Source organism: Diadema antillarum, unplaced genomic scaffold, assembly GCF_040938485.1.
Source record: "Diadema antillarum isolate AM-2024a unplaced genomic scaffold, OU_Dant_1.0 seq00000693_RagTag, whole genome shotgun sequence".
NCBI lineage: Eukaryota > Metazoa > Echinodermata > Echinoidea > Diadematoida > Diadematidae > Diadema > Diadema antillarum.
This window is the reverse complement of record NW_027271598.1, coordinates 1,016,059-1,038,028: the sequence shown is the minus strand read 5'-3', so window position 1 is coordinate 1,038,028 and position 21,970 is coordinate 1,016,059. Positions and strand designations below refer to the sequence as shown.

General features: G+C 39.1%; 1 protein-coding gene across 1 annotated transcript; it reads left to right on the top strand.

The window, feature by feature from the left end:
* The first annotated feature begins 6,656 nt into the window (after positions 1-6,656).
* LOC139737444 (coiled-coil domain-containing protein 148-like) lies at positions 6,657-19,858 on the top strand. Its single transcript, XM_071648120.1, has 11 exons — positions 6,657-6,735; positions 8,379-8,767; positions 10,144-10,345; positions 11,298-11,460; positions 13,672-13,816; positions 14,459-14,806; positions 15,558-15,676; positions 16,551-16,668; positions 17,921-17,971; positions 18,650-18,739; positions 19,709-19,858. Exons 1-11 carry the CDS (start codon positions 6,657-6,659, stop codon positions 19,856-19,858), a joined length of 1,854 nt encoding a protein of 617 aa, XP_071504221.1.
* Positions 19,859-21,970: the final 2,112 nt, after the last annotated feature.

Here is a 21,970-nt window from a genome sequence, read left to right as displayed (position 1 = left end):
CCTCCCTTCTTTCATACCAGTGATGCTATTACGGTGTAGTGACATGGGCCACGCCCACCAATGATGGAGGCGGTCCATGCCAGAAGTCACTGACTGTGCCCAGGGAGCTGCCACATCATCATGTTTAATGCTATTAAAGGGGCCATTATCCTAGGATAAACTATTACCAATAAATAATGCATCATGTGTTTGGGGGATATTATCAAGGATGCATGGGTGCTTAGACCTGACTACCAGTGTCTAGACAGTGTCAATAAAATAGTGGTCCTGCCACAACGTTTTGGATACTAGGAAGGGGAAGAAGAGGGAAAATACCTCACTCTTTGACTTTTGAATGTCCGAAGTTTGTTGACCTCTGAATAAATCTTCCAAAGCCCTAACAGTATTATATGCACAAGCTAATTCAGGCATGGAACACGTTAACAGCATTCCAATCAAACCAGCTGGAATCTCCTCTCCTTAGACCATTGGTCTGAAACTTCTTCTTTTGCCTTTTAGTCTTGCCACTAGCCATAGAAGGGATTAGATGCAATGCCACTCGGTGCTGAAGGTTAGTTAACTGAGCAGAGTAAAATCAAATAAACAGAATTATAGAAGTTCCATTAAAAAGAGGAGGGGGCATGGAATAGGAAGGTTGATATGAAATGCCAAAGTCCTGAATGTCTTCATAAAATGTAGATCATGCAGGGCATATGGTTGCAACTGCATTACGGGTACATTGTATGCAAATTGGATGAAACATGTCATCGTTACCATGCATACTGCGTTGCAATTCATATACTTAGGATATTTCTTTTATATGTACCTTTAGTCATATTCTCTACTTTGAATCCCATTGCATATCAATCAAGAAGAATGTTAATGTCACTCTATGTTTGCATTTCTTGCATGTGTGTTACTCTGTATGTGCAATTTTTCAGTATAATTATACAGTGGACTCCTGTCATAATGAAGTCCTCGGGACGCATGGTTTTCTTTCGTTATATCAAAATTCCATTATAACCAAACGAATAAACAATGAAAATACATAGAGTGGATAATGTTGCGGCCTGAATTTTTACTTTGTTGTACCCAGAATTTTCGTTATAATCGTGTTTGTTTTATAACAGGAATGCACTGTACTCGTTTTTTGATGAATTGATCAAACTGACTGAAATGAAAAATCGTGATGTGCAGTTGTTTGTTTGCTGTTTAAGATGAGGGACAAAAGTGCAACATGTATGTCTTTCAGAACTTTTAGTGTGAACTGAAAGTAAAGTGCCAGCATATTGCCAGTTGTTGCAAGTTTGAATTTATAAAGACAAATACTTGCCTTCTATTTCAGACAAGGGAAAATGCAGCATGCATGTCTTTCAGAATATGTAATGTGAAGATAAAAGTGTCAGCATTTTGTCATTTATAGCAAGTTTAGATTGAATATTAATGAGCAGTCTCAATATTTACTAAACAGCTCACTGATTTTGTATTTTTTCCTCCACCTTCTGTTATAATGCCATGACTACAATGCAGGAGTAAGCTGACAAGCTGAGTGATATGATAACTACTTTCACTGCTTATATCTTGCATTTACTGCATTTGTGCCGGAAATTTATATAAAATGAGCATCTTTTCTGAAAGATATCTTTATTTTTTTATATCATTGAGATAAATGTGTGCACACGAATCATGTGTTTGTGACTATAGATGCTACATAAAGGTTCTCAGTTACTTGCTATGTTCAATAAATATTGATAAACATGTATTTGATTGCTTATGCTTGTATAATGTATATATAAAGTAAGAAATATATGGAATTGTATCTTCCTGAATTTTTGCTTGTTGTGTGGTTGTGTCTCTGAGTATGTAAAGAGGCTAAAACGTGATTAGAATTATGTAAAATAGTAACTAATGAAGAGAATGGTGAGACAGAGAAAGTGTATGAGATCAAGGCCCTGTGTTATGAAGAGTTAAAATTTATTATAAAGTTGATTTCTATTGTAAGTCTATGGCAGCCTGTGTGTGAAGGAAATATGAAATTGATTATATCTTTTGATAAAACAGGGCTCAATAATGACTTGGAAGCTGCAAATAGAAAAGTGTATGCCATTTGGTATCAAGAATGCATCAAATAAGAGAGTGGACACAAAGCACTTTTAACTTCCTTGTTAGTAACTTGGCACAGATCTATTGATAACATTTCACTAATTTTGTGAACACATTCATATTAAAGATGTTTCTATTTTGAGAAAAGTTTGAAAATATTTATAAAACATAAACAATTGAATCATGAAGAACAAAAAACAGGTTCTCAATCCCTACCAAAGAATCTGATGGCATTGTCAAAATACTTTTACCACAAAGGAAGCAAAAGATGCAGAACTTAAGACGTGTAATGTAATATATTCAAGTGTAAACACATCTGTTTAAATATATACATTATATGTGTGTGTGTATATATATGTCAACAAATCTTGCACGTAGCTGCAATGTAGTTCCAACCCCTTTTATTAAGCTTTCGAGCTGATTGCCCTTTGTCAGAATCTACAATGACAATTTGTTACAACAACATTCAGTCAAAATTACCCACGGTGTAAAATCAAACGAAACTCAACTTACCTTAATTATACAAATTCTGCAAATTCAAAAATATACTTAAACATCGTAATAACTTATACAATAATATAATACAAAATATATTTAACAAGTACCAAATAACAATCAAACATAATATTACTAAATACAATTAAAGATGGAACTCCCTCTGTTGCAGCTGAGTCCGATCGTATGTTGTCTGTGTGACGTATTTTATATATATATATATATAAATATACTGGCATCAAAAGACTTAACCACAACATGGCGGGCGGTGCAAGAACAGTGCAAGATTTGATGTCAATATATATAAATATATATATATGTTTATAGAGAGAGAGAGAGAGAAAGATATATATATATATATATATATATATATATATATATATATATATATATACTGTATATGGCCATACATAAACTCTCCACAAACTTCGACATAATATCCATTCTTACAGACAGTCTGATGAACTGCAATGAGGGAACTACTATTAACAGATCTGTGTAAATATTGTATGTTTAACTTGACATCTACATGTATGACAGCTGAACTCCAGTAAGAAAGCTGATCTAAGTAGCCTCCTCCTAGTTTGATTCTAAGAAAAAAAAAAGTATCTGATTTATGGCCAGATATCTATAGGAAGGAAACAAAAATCAGTGATATAATTCTGAATTATCATATTATTCAAATACTTTAACTCACCGAGGTTAAGTAAAATCATACATATGTACCTTACGTACATGTATAGACATTAGTCTGCAAAATACAAATTAGATGGGACCTACAGTGTGCTGGAGAGTAACTTCTTGTGCGTTAATCTCTTTAATTCTGCAGTCATTTTTGCACTTCTACTCAACATCTGAACACTAAATGCTCAGAGCTGCGTGAGTATGGGCAGATATTGCCATTCATTACAGTAAACTTTCTTCTGAAACCGTGAGGATTTGTCATGTACACACAATTACATAAATAACATTAACAATTAAAAAACACAGGAAAAGAGAAGTAAAATACACTAATTCCATATCTGTATTTATCTGTCTAACATATATTTACCTACCTATACAAGGGTACATAGGCCTATGCATTTATCTTCAATGCTGTAAAAAGAAACAAAAACAAAAAACAAAGACGAGGAAAGAAAGAAAGAAAAATCTGGAGTGATTTCAAATGTGGCAACACCTTTGTGTTGTGTTCATTAATTGTTAGATTGTCAAGCCTCTTGGGTTTCTTCTCTTTTCTCATCCTTTCTCCCCCCCCCCCCCCCCCCCTTTTTTTTTTTTTTTTTTTTTTTTTTTTTTTTTACAGGTTAGCTTATGAATATTAATGAGCATGACCTATATTATACGTACGTGGGAACCACTTTTTGCATGCGATACGTATGCCATCCCTTGACAACAAGCAACGCTAGGTGAGTGTCGATTGAAAGTCAAGCCATTATTGCCGTGGTCTTGCGAACTCTGTTTCTAGCTATAATATTCCTCTGACGGTTTCATAGACTAAACAGTTATGATGTAGGTCCTTTTTTGACAACGAGGCCCGTTAATTTGCCCGTACTAGCGCGTATACGTCTCGACTCGTACTCGTAGATGTCAGTCCATTCATCAGTCCCATGTAAAGAGAAAAATGTGTGGTAAAATCATTCATAAAGACTAAAGTCGATAAAGAGCGCATAGGGCCTAACATAAATCAGAGAGGTGAGACCTCCCTGCATAAATACACGTACGCTTCAGACCGCAGAGTCCGACAGACCAGCCACTGGAGCCAGTTGAGCTGTGTGAATTTATAGATTAGGGCCCTCTTGCATCAAAGTAGAGTCCAAAAATCAATACAATGATAAACCTGTTTTTCTACCTTTTCCTTAACCGCACCAGCGATCCAAACCCATCACCATACCGAGCCGAGTCGGGGTCGCATTGCAGCCCTATTTACTATTAAATTTATAAGCCTATTTTTTAGTATCAATAGTAGACCTATTCAATTATTGAGTATTACATATTTACTTGGGGGCTATGGCTATTGATGTACCACCTGATATGGTACTGTACGAGCTGAAATTTTTGCGTACCGGTACAGATATTTTTGCGAATTGCTACTTGGAGGACATTTTTGCGTATTATTGTTATTCGCAGTTGCGAAGGTCTAACTGAACTTAATTATTTGCGTGTTGATATGGTGATTCGTGAAATTCGCGAAAATAAAATCACCGCAAAAATTTCAGCTCGTACAGTATGTCTGAAGTATTTTGGTGACCAGAGACCAAAATACAGGGTTGTACATGGAAATTCATAGCCATACTGTTAGATAAGATACTATTTTAGAGGCGCGGAAATCGATTTACAATATGATCTGTTTTAAGAGCCCATCAAAGCAGTGAAAGATTTTATCCGAGGTTTTAGTCCGTCATCACTTCGTATCATAGTAGTACAACTTACTCAGGGTATGCGCAAAAAAAAACAAAGCAGGACGGCTAGCTGAGAACTGAAATGAATATTCATTGGCGCATGCGCAGGTCATTTTACTTACATGATATGTTCTAAATGGCGAACCGCATCTCCCTGAGATGGTCTCAAAGATGATGACGATTAATCTTGTTTTCGGAGGTAATGGTGAGGGATACATAATAAATATTTAACCATATGGTATTATAACGTGGTTTTTCGTTGCGAATCCATGCAAGTGTCGTTTTGAATGGTGAGTTGTTTACAGAATTGCAAGCATCGCAGTGCACTTGATTACTTCACTAAATTGCATACAAGTCATCGGGGCGCTGTTACTGGTTACTAGATGTACTGCGCCCCGCGGCGGGGTTACCTTTCCCTCAGCTTGTAATACGCTGTAAGTACCAAGTCTTGTGGTAGCAAGTGGTTGAGGTTTGGGGTTGTTGTTCATGTTGTGTGTGTGTGTGTGAGAGAGAAAGAGGATTGTGAAAAATGTGATTATGAGACAAATGAATGCAGGAGGAAATGACTGAAAAGATACTAAAGAGATAAACCTGGAAAAGAATGAAGCAAAAGGATTACAAAATAGAAAGTACACTTTAAAGGACAAGTTCACCTTCATAAACATAAGGATTGAGAGAATGTAGCAATATTAGTAGACCACATCATTGAAAGTTTGGGGAAAATCGAACAATCCGTTCAAAAGTTATGAATTTTTGAAGTTTTTGTGCAGTAACCGCTGGATGAGAAGACTACTGCAGTCTGCGAATAACTTAGATGTCACATGCGTACAACAATATAAGGAAAATATAAAGAGAATTTCACAAAATGACATGTTTTGAAAAAAGTACACATTCCCCCGACTCGTTACTGACAAATGTTATGGGTAATATTATTCCCCCTGCCTTTAGAAAGAGGCAAGTCAAGTGCTCTTTTATTATGCGAAAAAAGTGAAAATATGTTGAATTTTCTTTACATTTTCTTTATACTGTTGTACGCATATGACTCACAAGCTGTAGTAGTCTCCTCATCCAGCGGTTCCAACACAAAAATTTTAAAAATTCATAACTTTTGCATCGATTGTCCAATTTTCCTCAAACTTTCACTGATGTGTTCTACTAATATTGTTGCATTCGCTCAATCCTTATGTTTATGAAGGTGAACTTGTCCTTTAAAGCAAAAAAAAAAAAAGATAATGGAAGGAAAGAAAGAAGACAAACTCGCATTATAAAGGAAGACAAGAGAGAGATTATCTTAGGTTGCTGAATGACTAGGGTGAGTTTGTGCATGTTAGGAAATGACAAGGAGGTGCAAAAGTATACATGTACACTAGTGCCAGTAAATGTAACATAGGCTATAGATATAAATTCATATTTTAATATTTGCACTATTAGCAGTTGATCAGCACATGTAGAGTCCAAGTGATAAATTATTGTCCAAAATAGATAAATGGACTACTGGTTGCTCTCCATCACCTTTTCTTTTTACTCAATAAAGGGTCTACTAGATACTGCCTCTCTGAACTGAGCTGTGATGACACAACATTGTTTCTTTGACTTGGTGCATTTTACTTTTATTTTCTATCTAGAGTACAGTAAAGAAATAGATATTGTGTGGATGTAGCAGTCTGATCATCTCCAGCCATGACAGGGAGGGACTACAGATCTTTTCTTACAGTACATAGGAGTGGATCAAAGGAAACTGGACGAGCTGATGAAGCAGGTACTGTAGTGTATGTATGCTGCAGTGTAAAACTGTCATTGTTACCATTTAATATGTGACCCTGCACCTCAAAACAAACAAAAAGTCGCCAGACATGAATTTTTAGTTAAGACCATATTCTGAAAGAGCAGACTTTAAGCTTTAAAATGATGTATAACTCAAATCCAATGGACTCTCCTAACCTATCTAAATATTGGAAAGAAAGCAAAAACTCAGGAAAAGTGTGAACTGAGAAAAGAGGCTCTGAAGTACAGTGTATTCAAGCGCTTAATCTTTACCAAACCATGCTGGCTGTGCGATGAATGGGACAAAAAACAGAAAGTAAGCCACCAGAGTAACAACAATGAAGGAATTATCAAATTAAACTGAAATTAAGCATGCCTCATTAACACATTCTGTCCATAATTAATGCCAACTTTCAAAGCAGTAGCACTACCCCTTCAAAAGTTATTAGAGTTGAAAGTGAAGAGTGTGAACAAGGTTTCTCAGAAATGAAAAAGGGATTCTAAAGACACACCTAATCACACTATTCTACCAAAAATGTTCGAGATAAACTGCTAAAAAACACACTTTCCTGCCCGTTTTATTATACCAAATTTCAGCATAATGTAAAAGAAGATCCGCTCTTTCAGAAAATATGAAAAAGTCAAGTTCGGCTAGGTTGACCCATTTCACTTATTTTCAGTCCTCACGCAAAATCAGTGTGTGCGACTTTATGTTCGTTTTGAGGTGCACAGTCACATATGATTCATTTATAGTAGACTTATTATCAGAACCGCAAATGTACTTTCCTATCCATGTAGATACAAGTGTATCTTGAATTCTACTGTCAAACCACATTGCCCCCAAATCCCTGGATATGCTTATTTCTAATCACTCACTCAAATCTGAACCAAATCAGTCATCGGGAAGTGTTGATATCGATGTTGACTGACTTTCATGTTGTTGCTCAAAACAACTTGCTCTTTGCGAGTGATCTCTGCAAATGCTGCCTACACATTGAAGTTACCCATCTAATATTATGCCACAAATCTGTCAGGTAACCGGGAGCAAAAAATCAATGTGTATGATTTATGGCAAGTTGAGTGAAGTCAGATGAGAAGTACAGTTCCTACATTACACATGACCACAGACAGACAGGCAGACAGACATACATACACACGCAATAACTGACTTTCACCTTGCCACACATTCTACCTCTGGCGTTGAGTCTCGTTTGCATGACATCAGATGGCTAACTTTAGTTCTAGATTGTGCAGGCAGTGTACTCCGCGATCTCTCACAAAGAGTGAGTTTGTTTTGAGCAATGACTTGAATGTTGACATAGATATTGATGCTTTCTGACAGCCAATTTCTCCGAATTAAAAGAAATGAGAACAATACTGTTTAAGTGATAGGTCAAACATCTATTTTGGTCTTTGAAGTATATTCTTGTATTAATTGATTTTCATGAAATACCCCAATGATGAATTTTGTGTTTGAATGCTATTTGTGTTTTTATTCCTTGAGGTTAATTTTGATGCACCCAGTTGCCAATACTGGTATATTACTTCCTTGCATAGAAAGAAATGTAGAAATTCACCATGTAAATGAAGAGAGGTACTGGTACATGTAGAAGGAAATATTCTACCTCTTTATTCCAGATAAACTCCTGATCCGGATGAAAGCTGGTCTTGGTAGCACTCGCTACCAGAAGGTGGACTATGACCAGATGAAGGCACAGACGCTGGAGCGGCGCATCGCGGGTAACCGCTCCCTGCTGAAGATGAACAAGCTGCGGGAGTTCTCCAAGGTGAGCAAGGAGACCACGCTGCTGAAGCAGCACCGCACGGTGTGGCAGCGGGAGCTGGGTCGTCTGGACAGCCAGAGGCACCGGCTGGAGAGGGAGCAGGAGAATGCCATCCTGGAAGGCTCCTCCGAGGGATCCTCCATCACCATGTTCATGCTGGAGGCAGAAGACTACAAGATGCAGCTTGAGGAGGAACTTGAAAAATTTCGCAAGGCCACAGCTGAACCCATCTGGACCCTGAGAGTGAGTGATACTGTAAAAACTGTTTGTGTGCATGTTAATTTGGCAAATTTGCAAGAGCCAAGATGCGCAAAATTAAAATGCCTACAAAAGGTCTTGTCTACACTATATGCATGGATTATGAAGAGAGGCAACTCTTGAAATTCATGCTGCAAAAATGGCAGTCAGCTCCAATTTGTGAAAATTTAATTGCGTGAAATTATCATGTTTTACAGTATGTTGCAGTCACTCTTGGGGCTCATATGAAAGAAGATTGATCTCAAGTTTTCAAGATATTTTCTTTCTTTGCTCATTATGCCAAACAAGGTACATCTCATTCACATTTAAAAAAAGTGTTGTATTAATATTGTAAAGTTCTCTCATCCGGTCTGCAACAGGGATATATCTGTGACTATCTTAGTTTTTTAGATACAGGTGGATCTTATTTGCAAAATGGGACAGTAACTTGATGTGCAGAACATGGTCAGAAATCATGTTGGTGAATCATCACTGGCAACTTGAATGTAAACGGAAACGTATGTCTTGTTTTTGTTTTGTAGGACAGTTTAGGTAGGTGGCATATCAGGGTTCTTTACTTTTGTGCTACAATCAAGTTTTAGTTGGCTTTCACCCTACTAGAAATTATCCCTGAGGCTCAATCTGCATAGTCATGTGTGAGTATTCATGTGTAACAAGTATGTATGTTTGTTTGTCTTTTAATCTACAGCAGCGTCAACAACATTTAGATCACTTTCTTGTTGAGATGCATATATATATATATATATATATATATATATATATTTGATATAATAATCCATTCATTATCTTAGTTTGTATCAAATGAGAAGGATGGCATATAATAGTTACCTGGTACTTGAGTTGAAGCCTGATGAATGCAATTCCACTTACAAAATCAACTCTGACTCATAAATGCAATCTTCAGGTTACTTTCTGTCCAAAGTAGTGTACAGCCTTCTGAAAACAAAGAAGAAAAATCCTTGATTTTCTGTTCATGAGAAAGATATGCATTATGCAAGATTTATTGTGATTTATTCATTATTTTTTTTCATATATCAGTGTGTGACAATTCTATCATTCATTGAATCACTGTCTGTGTGTTCTTCTACCTTCGGAGGACTATTCAGAGAACAGAAAAATTAAAACAGACTGCTAACATAACACTTATTGTCTGTGCATATTGATTTCATTTCTTACATATGTTTTATCATATGAAAATGTTTGTATTCATTTACATGTACGTCAGCCTTTTGAGTTGTCTTGGAAATATTTTGATGTGCATTCTCATAGCTCATCATACATGTTTTTATCAGATGATTTGGTTTTTAGTGTGTACCTGTCGAGAGTTCATATGATGGACTGATTTAATTGTCAAATTGCAGGATGATCTGAAGGTGTGGCTGGCCCGCAACAAGTCTCGGCTGGATCGTGGAGAGGAGGCGCTGGAGGAGGACCACGCCGAAGTCTGCAAGGTGGTGGAGAGTGTGAAGGAGCAGCAGGAGGAGGTGATGAAGCGACTCAGCCACGAGCAGTGGTCCCTGGAGAGTGAGCTGGAGTCGGGATTCCTCCAACATGTCCTCCAGGGTGAGTAGTGTCTTTGACCAACGGTTAGTTGGCATCTGAGTATAAATTGTGTTTTTGTGTTGTATATTGATGACGCGAGGGAAAAATTACCGGTAAGTGTTATATGATTGTGGGTATGCATGAAATGTATGGCCAACATTTTTTTTTAGATCTCAGGGTGAATGTACACTGTTGTGATGGATATAAAGTAATTATCTATGTCCTCATGTACTTAGCTGGAACATGTCAAGCTGTTGTTGTTGTTGTCTCATCAGTGCCCCCCCCCCCCCCCAATAGCATAGGGTAAAATGTAGACAGGCCACTTTAGATCACATGACATACAGCTAAAAGTTCCATTGCACACTGGCTGTCACCCGTGCAATTTTATTTGAGCAAAAATAGATAGCGCATGGCTGACATCACCAATTTCCATTGAATCCCGTGTTAAACTCATGATTGACATGAAGTTTTTTCTTCCATGGCACGGCTCTGATGTCACCGTAAACGAACATTTGCTGCACACACTCAGCAATTACAAGCGCACTTACAAGCACATACTTTTGTCACTCATTTTTGTAAACAACTTCAACCAATTGGTTTTCTTTCGCGTACAAAGGTAGTACACGGTGACTGTGACTGTGCGGGTACTCATTCGTCTTTCACGGAAAATAGTTGCCATTTCTGTGCTAAATTCAAGAATCTGTGTGGACCACATCTGTTGACGTTTGAGATGTTGTATAAAACAGTGTATGGTCTGTACTCGTGCAATGGAACAAGATTTTGCACTCGGTGAGATATGAGGCGCACTGTTCAACTCAGCTTTGCCTCATTGAATAGAGCGCCTCTATCTTTCACCTCCTGTGAAATCTTGTACCATCGCACTCATGACTATTCACTATTTGTATATAGTATCTTATCTTGTACATGTGAAGCTGCAGTGCTCACACTCATCATACTACATGACCTCCACCAGGCACAGAGAAGCACGTCGTGGAGGGCATCCCGGTGGAGGCTGAGATGCTAGAATGCCCTGACTTGGAGCTGAGAGAGTCTGTTCTCCAAGAATTTCTCCTGCTTGACGAGAAGTACCTTGAGAAGTTGAGGGAGCTTGACAGGAGGCATGCTGGTACAATTGGGTAAGAACTCCTTCTCCCCTCCTCCTCCACCTCTTCTTCCTCCTTCTCTTCTTCTTCTTTTTCCTCTCACAGAGGATTCTACACATTAATTTTATTAACAAGTGTCCCAGGATGAACTTGAGGGGATTTACTTTAATAACTCACCCATTTTCAAGGACGTGTATAAGACAAGTGTGTTCCCCTCACTCACAAATAGTGACATGAGAATTGTACATCGATCCCCAAGTTGTAGCTCTCTCATGCCCATGATTTCCATATTTGCCGTACCCGAGGAACAGCATGTACTGGTCTCATTCTTTTTTTTTCCCCCCTTTTTTTAGCTCACCTGAGCCAAAGGCTCAAGTGAGCTATTGCGATCGCCCTTCGTCCGGCGTCCGTCGTGCGTCGTGCGTCGTCCGTCGTCCGTCGTCCGTCGTCCGTCGTCCGTCGTCCGTCGTCCGTCGTCCGTCGTGCGTCGTGCGTAAACTTTTTACATTTTCATCTTCTTCTTGAAAACCCCAAGACCGATTTTCATCAAACTTGGCAGGTAGCATCCCTAGGGGGTTAGGAACTCAATTTGTTAAAATGGGCACCATGCCCCACCCAGGGGGCCCCCAGGGGGGCCCAAACCCCCCAAAATTAAGGAATCTGTAAAAATCTTCTTCTCTAGAACCAGAAGTGATAGAGCTAAGTTAATACTATGAGTTAGTACATTGATGACTGTAGTTTCAAGTTTGTTCATGGCAGAATCAGGGGTGCCCCCCTTGGGACCCAGGGGAGGGGTTCTAATGGGGCCTAAATTGTACATTTTCATCTTCTTCTTAAGAATCCCATGACCCATTTTCACCAAACTTGGCAGCTAGCATCCCTAGGGGGTTAGGAACCCAATTTGTTAAAATGGGCACCATGCCCCACCCAGGGGGCCCCAGGGGGCCCAACCCCCCCCCCAAAAAAAATTAAGGAATCTGTAAAAATCTTCTTCTCTAGAACCATAAGTGATAGAGCTAAGTTAATACTATGAGTTTGTACATTAATAACTGTAGTTTCAAGTTTGTTCATGGCAGAATCAGGGGTGCCCCCCTTGGGACCCAGGGGAGGGGGGTGAGGAGGGATCCTAATGGGGCCTAAATTGTACATTTTTATCTTCTTGAGAACCCCATGACCCATTTTCACCAAACTTGGCAGGTAGCATCCCTAAGGGGTTAGGATCTCAATTTGTTAAAATGGGCACCATGCCCCACCCAGGGGGCCCCCGGGGGGCCCACACCCCCAAAATGAAGGAATCTTTTAAAATCTTCTCTAGTATCAGAAGTTATAGAGCTAAGATAATACTATGAGTGAGTACATTAATGACTGTAGTTTCAAGTTTGTTCATAGGAGATCCAGGGGTGCCCCTCGGGGAGGGGGGGGGGGGGTGGTTGGGAAGGTCCAAATGGGGGCCTAAATTGTACATTTTCATCTTCTTCCTGAAAACCTCATGATGGATTTTCGTCAAACTTGGCAAGTAGCATCCCTAGGGGATCAGGATCACAATTTATCAAAATGAGCACCATGCCCCACCCAGAGGGCCCCAGGGGGCCCCAATCCCCCCAAATTAAGGAATCTTTAAAAATATGGGACCTTATTGTACATTTTCATCTTCTACTTGAGAGTGCCTGGTCAAATTTTGGTAGAGCTGTGAATAATTTAGATTAGTGACTGCGTGAAAGGTGAACTTGCGATACTCAGGTGAGCGCTAGACCCGCGGGTCTCTTGTTTTCATTTGAATTCACAAATCTTCATTTCATTCCCTTTTTGGTGGCTTTGTAAACAGCTTGCCATATAATACCTTTCATTGCCATTCCAAGAAATTTGGAAGCACCATTTCAAAGCCCTCACAATGTCATGTGAAATTACTGTGAAATAATATTGTGAAATGTGAAATAACAATATCAAACATTTTTCTGCAAAGAAATTTTGTGGGAAAGAAAAGGCATGTATCATAGCAACTACATGATCATAATAGTTCAGAGATAGCTGTACAAAGATTTTGAATTCTGGGTAAATTTCTTTCTTTTTATGTAAATTTCTGCATGTACTTTGACACTATACTGTCACAACATATCAATTAGAACCATCCCAAGCTTATTTCCTACCCTCACTTCATATCAAAGACTTAAATATGTGCATACCAATGCCACTTTTTTTCCATGTAAACACAGAGTAAAACATGTAAGTGTTCTTGATTTGCAGGTTATCCTTTGGTGGCTGGACAAGGGATGACCATCTGATCTTTACTAGTATTGTGGAGATGTACCCAAGAGATATGCAGAACAGACGGATGCTGTACATTGACAGGCTGAAGAAACAGTTTCCAAAGAAATCCAGAGTGGAACTGGTATGTTACTTCTCTCTCAGTTGTAGAGCAATTCAGTTGAAATTCACCACATGTGATCAATGTAATGTGTTTTTGTGCAAGACACCCTTCCCCCCCCCCCCCCCCCCCCCCTGAGTGTTAAGAAATCTTCTGCCATATACCAGGATGTATGACATGTAAATATTGTGGTTTAAGCTAACTCCAGGATCATGGTATAAAATATAAAAAGATTCTGGAGTTACACTTGACTGTTTCAAACTTGTTGAAGGCAGAGTTTAGGTGATGCAGAATGACAAACTAATGATAATAAATACACAGAATGGAAAGAGTGGAAAGAGGAGTACAGAGATGAGAAATCCTGGATTATAACAACAGCAAGATTACAGCATGGAAAGGAGTAAGAAATGCTATACTTTATGGTTGATGTAAATAATGTGAAATACTATACACTTGTACTTTGATGACTAGCTAGGGGAAGAAAAAGAAAACTTGACAAGAAAGTTGATAACAGAAAAGAAATTAAATTTAGATTTGCAATGCACAGAGAATGTATAAGATACATACACACTGGGATACACGTCTGCAGTTACACAGTCAAATACGTTGTGTTTTTTGTGCGCTTTTGTTTTTACTTTGGTTTTCCCATGCATTCTTTACGTGTAGGTGGCACACGAGGACTGGATGATAAACCACCGCTACTACAACCAGCTGCGGCACACACTCATCAACAGCTGGGCCCGGGACAAGCAGGAGCTGTACGAGAGGGGGGCGGCCACCTTTGCCGATGCCTGCCTGGCGGACGAGCTGCAGCGGGCGGCGGCCATCGACAAGCATCGGCAGGAGGAGATCCGGCGGGAACTCTACGAGAAGGTGGAACTCTGGCGAGAGCAGAAACTGGAGGCCATGCGCATCGAGGCGGAGCTAGAGGTCCAGCGGCTGCGCAGCGCACAGCGTGAGCTGGAGCTGGAGAAGCAGAAAGAGGAGAAGAAGAGGGCGGCAGAGAAAGAGAAAGTGAGAAAATTATAAGTAGAGCTCAATGCTCTCATCTTTTTTCTGGTGGCCCATCTGGGCATATTTGGGTCTGTTTTGGCCACTAAAATCTTTAATTTTAAAATTTTAGTGACCTGAAATAAAAGGAAACATAAAAGTTTATTTAGAATCTTAGCTGTCCAGTCGGGCCACCTAAAGGCAGCCTTAATGGAAATTTGATGACCCGTCATCAATTTATAATAGCCCGGGGACTGCTAATACCGGGCACTTTTGTAGAGCTTGAATCTGTACAAGCATTCTTCACACAGAAGGATATGTAAGTTGTAAGTATTCAGTGGTAGATGAGAGCCAGAGTTACATTGATTTTGACAAATTTTGCCAGATGAATTTGCTGCACTCAAGAGCCCAAATATGTGACTCATACATTCTTTTATAGTATCCAGTGGTATCATAAGTGGGGTTTTAACACAGTTTTCTGCAGGCATTACAAAGTAAAGTTGCATGCCATCTCAAGAGCTCACATTTTGTTTTGCTTTGTGTCGTTGAGTTTTCCCCCATTCTTTGTTGTGCTCTATGATCGTGTAAAGGTTGGATTAACAGGAATAGAGGCAACTGAATGCCACTGTCAGCATGCTCGGGAGAGATCTAAAATGAAATAAAGTGAGATAAAAACAAGAAAGAAGAGATCTGAAGACTTTAGGCATCATTTCTGTACCAAAAGAGAAAATGAAAAAATTGAAATCTATTGAAACTTATACTTTGTCCCTCTCAGATTAATGTATACAAGGAACAACTACGAAAGGAACATGAAGCTGAGGAGGCCAAGAAGAGGGAGAGATTAGCAGAGCTGAGGAAGGCGATGGCAGTGCAGGCTGCCCATGACAAAGAGAGGTATGTCCACTGCCACTCGATGACTGGATGGGAACTTTATAGTAGCAACCCTTCTGCCCTAGTTCTTCAACTGTTCAGAACCAATCTTTCTCAAGTCATGTCAGATATTGTCAGACTGAGGCAATAGATTTAAGTGCTAACTGACTCTTAGTAAAGCCACTGGAAATGAATCTGCTTATGTATACATGCATTGTTTTATTGACTTGAATATGAAATCCATTGTCTCGTGAGAATACCAGTCTTGCCAAATAATCTTGCATTTAATCCACATTTTCGAATGTGGCTATGACTTACAATGTTTACATGTCCACTGGATTAATGCAGAATGGCATTGATAACCACCTGTTGTGTTATCTTTATGATTTTTTTTAAAGGGTCTCATAATGCGAGATGACCATTTCTAAGTGTTTAGCCATGCATTTTCAGAGGTGCATCGTTAGAGTGACTGCAGAATACATACTCTGTGTACCTATAGGATTGATCTGGAAATCACTTCTTAATGACTAGTACCCTAAATTTTTGTACTTTGTTCTTCAGTTAGATGTGTTTCAAAGTGTTTTCCCACCATTGATAACAAAATATCACCATCAGTTTCTGATTTGATGTGTGTGTGAGTCTATTTTTTTTTCTTAATGCCAATTTATGGAAAAGATTTGTTTTAATGTTTTGTTTTGCTTCTATTTAGTGTTAGTCTACTGTATATCACCCATTTTGTTATCAAGGTCTCAACATAAACTTATTTCCTGAAGAATGAGGACTTCCGTAAATATCTGCTAGCTATTTAGCAAGGCTCACATCAGGATTTTGTATGTGAAGTGTCCTGCTTTCCACTCATGTGTCCCTTTACCTGCACGATCTATTTTCTCTCACAAAGAGTGGCCTTCCGGGATCATCTCCAGCAGCTGAAAGTTGAGAAGATGAAGGAGGATCAGATGCGACTGGAGGAGGAGGAGATGGAGCGAGAGAGACGGCTTGAGGCGCTCAGGGAACAGGTACTGTATACGCCAAATATTTGGCGAGGTTTTTATTTTCGCGAATTTTGCAAGTCAGCTTGCGAAAATAAGAACACGCGAAAATATTGACTGTGATGCCGATAGGAATGTGACATACGCGTACACATTTTCTCCGTTCAGTACAGGACTCCACGATCGCGAATTTAACCACTCGCGAAATTGTCATGAAGTCCCGATTCATGAAAATTTAGACTCGCGAAATATATTTGGCGTATTTAGTAATCAATCTGGATAGAGAAGAGAAATGCATCAACAATTGACAGTGTTTTCCTGTATTCTTAAAATGCCATCTCAGCTGGTACTTTTTATTTACGAGTTCTTCAAAATGTGAATTCGACTGATGCTTTGATTAAAAAGGGAAAAAACAAAAAACAATCATACTATTTTGTTTTTCTCCTATAGCAACTTGACTTTTGTCTATGGAAGCTATAGACCATAATATGTTCTTCGCATCTTTGTGAATTTACAGGGTAGGAGATGAAGGTGGAAAATATAGTTACACAAAATACCCTCTTTGTCTTGCACATAAAAAGACTGAAATGCAATGTTTGCAATAATATGTATAAAAGAATTCACTTTGTTTCTTCATGACCACTGTGAAATGATGTATTATTTTTCCTTTACCTTTTGCTTTAGCAGAGCAGAGGCAAATATATTGTTTTTATAACTCATGTGTGACAGGTGTCATTACATTGACAGAGCAATCAACAAATATGATGCAAGTGATATCATCCTTGTGGATTCAATGACCGTTTGAATGTGTCGCACAGTGCCTATATTATATGACTTTTCTACAGTCAACCTGTGTTCACTTTTATGGTATTTTTCATAATTTTCTTCATGTTACGACTTATATGTGCTCTAGATTTGATTCAGTATGTTCATTCAGCATGGATTTGTCCTCCAGATACATGTAATTTGTGTATGCTTTAATATTCATATCACTTGTGGATTCAATCTTCATTGCCTGGACGTGAAGGTTGACTTTTTATTTCATGAGTATCAAAGAAAAATCTACTGTGCCATACAATCTGACTGTTGCTACTGTTTTTAATACCATGCAAAGTAGCTGCTCATATCCTGTAAATCCCCCTCCTTCTCCCCTCCAAAAAAAGAAGAAATAATAAAAGATGACAGATGAACTGAAAAGAAAAGACAGAAAAAGGAGAGTCCAAGTCCATGATTGGTTATGCCAATCTCAAATTGGTGCTCTTTCTCGTTGAATTATTAGGTTGCTGTCCATGTTGAGAGTGATCCTGTTCGCATGATGAAAGATACTACGGTATGAGTGAGACATCATTTGTTGTCATTTTACAATTCATCTTTTCTTGCAAAGAAGAAAAGTGATTTTGAGATTTGAGTAATAGCACAACTTTAAAGTGCAGACTGACATGATGAATGACTGTTGCAGTGCATTTTTTATTAGTTTAAGGAATCATGACAATTTTTTGCAAGAATTGACATTTTCTAAATCTCTTCTATTTTACAAGCTGTTTAATTTTTACTAAAGATTGATACGTTTGCTTCATTATAATTCATGTAATAAAGAAGTGATTGCAGTGTGATATTGTCATAGAGTGCAGTTCAGCTGAAATTGTAAAATGTGAAGTTGTCACAGATTAATTGAAGATATGATATATATACCGAGAGAGATACTCTTATAGAGATATGTCACATGTAGCAATTTTCTGTGGTTACCTATTAAAATTTTCAGTTGTAGTGGGGTACAAACATATACCAGAGGCAACTAGAGGAAGTTCATATCATGAAAGCTGCAGTCCAGTATGACTTGAAAATTTATATTAAAATAGTTGAAATGTGTATGAAGTAGTATCAGAACTGTATCTCAAAACAAGTAAAGGGTCTCATTCAAGATGATACCGTAAGATAACTGCTCAACTTGTTTGTACCTCTGAAGGACATGATTAACAGTTGAGATGTACTCTTCCTATCTGGACAGGCATCCAAAGCTCGCATGGGGATTGGGGCTGAACAGGATGTAAACATTCAACGACCTCTCTTTGATATGAGGACGTTTCCTTCCGACAAGGTGAGATCAATTATCAGACGAGTGCTCCTACAATGTTGTAGTTGTAATTACCATGCATATTGGAGTTGAATTCAATTCAGTTCAATTTAAGAGTGATCATGGGTATACAGTGACTGCAATGACATATTGTAATAGTGAGAGCTATTATTATTGTTAGTATTTTAATAGTGAGAGCTATTGAGAGTATTGTAATAGTGAGAGCTATTATTATCGTAATCGTAAAGTTAGTAGTAATCATCATCATGAATGATGATGAAGTCTAGTGTTGCAATGTTACGGGCCATGCAAAGTAGTTGGTTGGGCCATGGAGAGGAAGGCACCCAGCCAAATACTTGTGATGGGACAAAGTGACGTACAGACAACAAAATCTAAGTGAAACTGAAGGAATTTAGACAATATAAAAGCATAAATGGCTCGAATGTCAGTATGTGAGGGTACAACACCTTCAATTTGTACACAAAATAATCAGCATGCCTGTAGCAAACTTTGTGTTCACATTTGTAAAAAAGTTTTAGAGAGCCCAATGTAAAGCTGCCATAAGTGTTTGTTTCAGAAAAACAAAAACATTGAAGTGATGAGGTATTGACATTTGTTATTATTTTGCTGGAAGCTGATCTTTATTCAGTGAGATTGTCTTGTCATACATTTTTTGTTTCTTTCTTTTGCTGTAAGTGACAGTTGAAATATTATGCTGCGTACTCTCTACTGAAATTTCACCTGTCATACTGTATCAGTAACTAATGCTGTACGATTCAGTGCAGTTGCAGCTCATCTATGTTAAAAGGTGATTTTCATGTGTTTTTTCAAAACTAGTAAGATAGCATTGGATGATGAAATAAACTTCCTCTGCAAAATAATCGAATGAAATAGCAGAGTGGAATAGAACCATTTAAAGTGTTTGCCCATACAGTTCACAAAGATGTTATATTTATTTTTTTGTTCTTCCCTTCGTGAATCTACCCTTATCAGGTGATGGCAGACCCCCGGCTGAAGTTGGAACAGGCCCTAAGGCAGGCTGGGCTGCACGAGAACCCCTACGCCAGACGCATGCTGGCCAGCACTCAGCCCCTCAGACCTCCAAGACGTGACATGAAGAGCACTCTCTTCAAGGACAATTGACGGCAGAGGTCCTTCGAGGTACACCCTGTCCTCCGGTAACTCTTGGAACTGGGTCAGCCACTGTGATGTTCCTGATGCCAGGTCAGTGGTGACCGGTTCTTGTCATGCCAAAATCACCTGAGGAGAAGCCAGTTCAGGGCCTATGGATGGACAGTAGAGACCAAGAAGGCATCCCAACCAGTCTCTGACATCAGGATCTGTAGATGTTGCTTGCATGGACTGTGGGCCATCCATCTCCAGGTCTGGTTAAATCGTCAAGGGAGAGGCCACTGAGAAAACCATGCTCAAGACATGGATGGATTACAGTGTTCTAGATTGAAGGAAATCATGTGAGGTCTTGCTGCAGAAAACCTTGAAATGTCAATGCCATTCCTTTTGTGAGCTTCTGTCGTAGTCTGTTTTATATCTGCCAAGACTGTGTATAAAACATCTAAGAAAGAAAAAGACAAAACAAAACAAACAACCATAAGCTCTCCCAAAACAAACAAACAAACACACCAAGTACTACCTCATTAATAATGATAGGCTAAACATTCTGTAGAAGTAGACCAGGTCTTGTTGAAATGGACTGTCGCATCTTGGTATTAGGCCTGCTGAACATTAAGTTCAAAATTGTCAATCAGTTACAAAGACATGAAGTTTTTCATGGCACGATGAGAAGGCTTACTAGCAATCTGATGAATACTCACTGTGATGACAGAATGATTATTGCCATTGCAACCACAAACCATCACTTTCTGGCACTACAAGCCTGTGAGCACTGCCACCAAATACCACAACATCCTGACCACAAACCAGAGATCACTACCACCACCACGACCAACACAAATGAGTAATCATAGCCACCACAAGTCATTAATCACCGTTGCCACAAGTGAGCATTCTGTGCAACAGAACACAAGCTATCACTGTCACCACAAACCAGAGATCGTCGGCATCCATTCATCTTGAGAGACGGTGGTTAAACACTATGCAAGAAGTTTGCATCACCTTGAGTGGCTGAACAGTCCCACTCTTGAATGACAATCTCTGGAGCACATGAAGCTGAGGCTGTCCTTGCCTTCCTCCTGGCTCTCTTATCAGCCTGCTGTTCGTTTCTTGCCGCTTCAGCCCTCCTGATGCCCTCCCTGACAGTGACTCTCCACAGCTGACGATTGTCAGCTGCACCTTCCCAGGTGTTGGTGTCGGTCTAAATTATCTTCATGTTGCGTTTGCACATGTCCTTGAAGCGAAGATGTGGTCTTCCTATGGGGTGAGACACCTCGCATAGCTCTCCATATAGCATGTCCTTCGGGATGCGACCTGGCTCCATTTGACGCACATGACTTCTCTCGAACTAGGTGACACAAAACTTATTTTTTATACCCCCACCCACACATAGTGTGTAGGGGGGGTATATAGGAATCACTCTGAGGTCGGGTGGCCGATCGGTCGGTCGGTCGGTCGGTCCGTTGCAAAATCTTGTGGGTCGAACTCCTCTCTCATTTTTTGAGCAATTGACCCCAAATTTGGCATGTGTGACCGCTATCAAAGGTAGATGTGCAAGACACCTTTTTCGGTAGTATCGCATAATGCGTTGCCATGGAAACGGCATATTTTCATAAAAACTTGTGGATCCGAACTACTCTCTCATTTTTTGAGCAATTGACCCCAAATTTAGCATGTGTGACTGCTATCAAAGGGAGATGTGCAAGACACCTTTTTCATTAGTATTGCATAATGAGTTGCCATGGCAACGGCAAATTTTAAAAAAATCTAGCAAAATGTTGTGGATCGAACTCCTCTCTCATTTTTTGAGCAATTGACCCCAAATTTGGCATGTGTGACTGCTATCAAAGGTAGATGTGCAAGACACCTTTTTCATTATTATTGCATAATGCGTTGCCATGGCAACGGCATATTTTCATAAAAACTTGTGGATTGAACAACTTTCTCATTTTTTGAGCAATAAACTTCAAATTTTGCATGTGTGACCACTATCACAGGCAGATGTGCAAGAGACCTTTTTCATGAGTATTTCATAATGCGTTGCCATGGCAACGGAAGATTTTCATATAAATCTTACAAAATGTTGTGGATTGCTCTAATCTCTTAGTTTTGTAGCAATTCAGT

Bases quoted from the DNA above. Each gene is read 5' to 3' on its own strand.
- LOC139737444 (XM_071648120.1), top strand. From the start codon at position 6,657: ATGACAGGGAGGGACTACAGATCTTTTCTTACAGTACATAGGAGTGGA. The intron at 6,736-8,378 runs GTACTGTAGTGT...TCTTTATTCCAG, and splicing joins TGGACGAGCTGATGAAGCAG to ATAAACTCCTGATCCGGATG. The intron at 15,677-16,550 runs GTATGTCCACTG...TCTCTCACAAAG, and splicing joins GCTGCCCATGACAAAGAGAG to AGTGGCCTTCCGGGATCATC.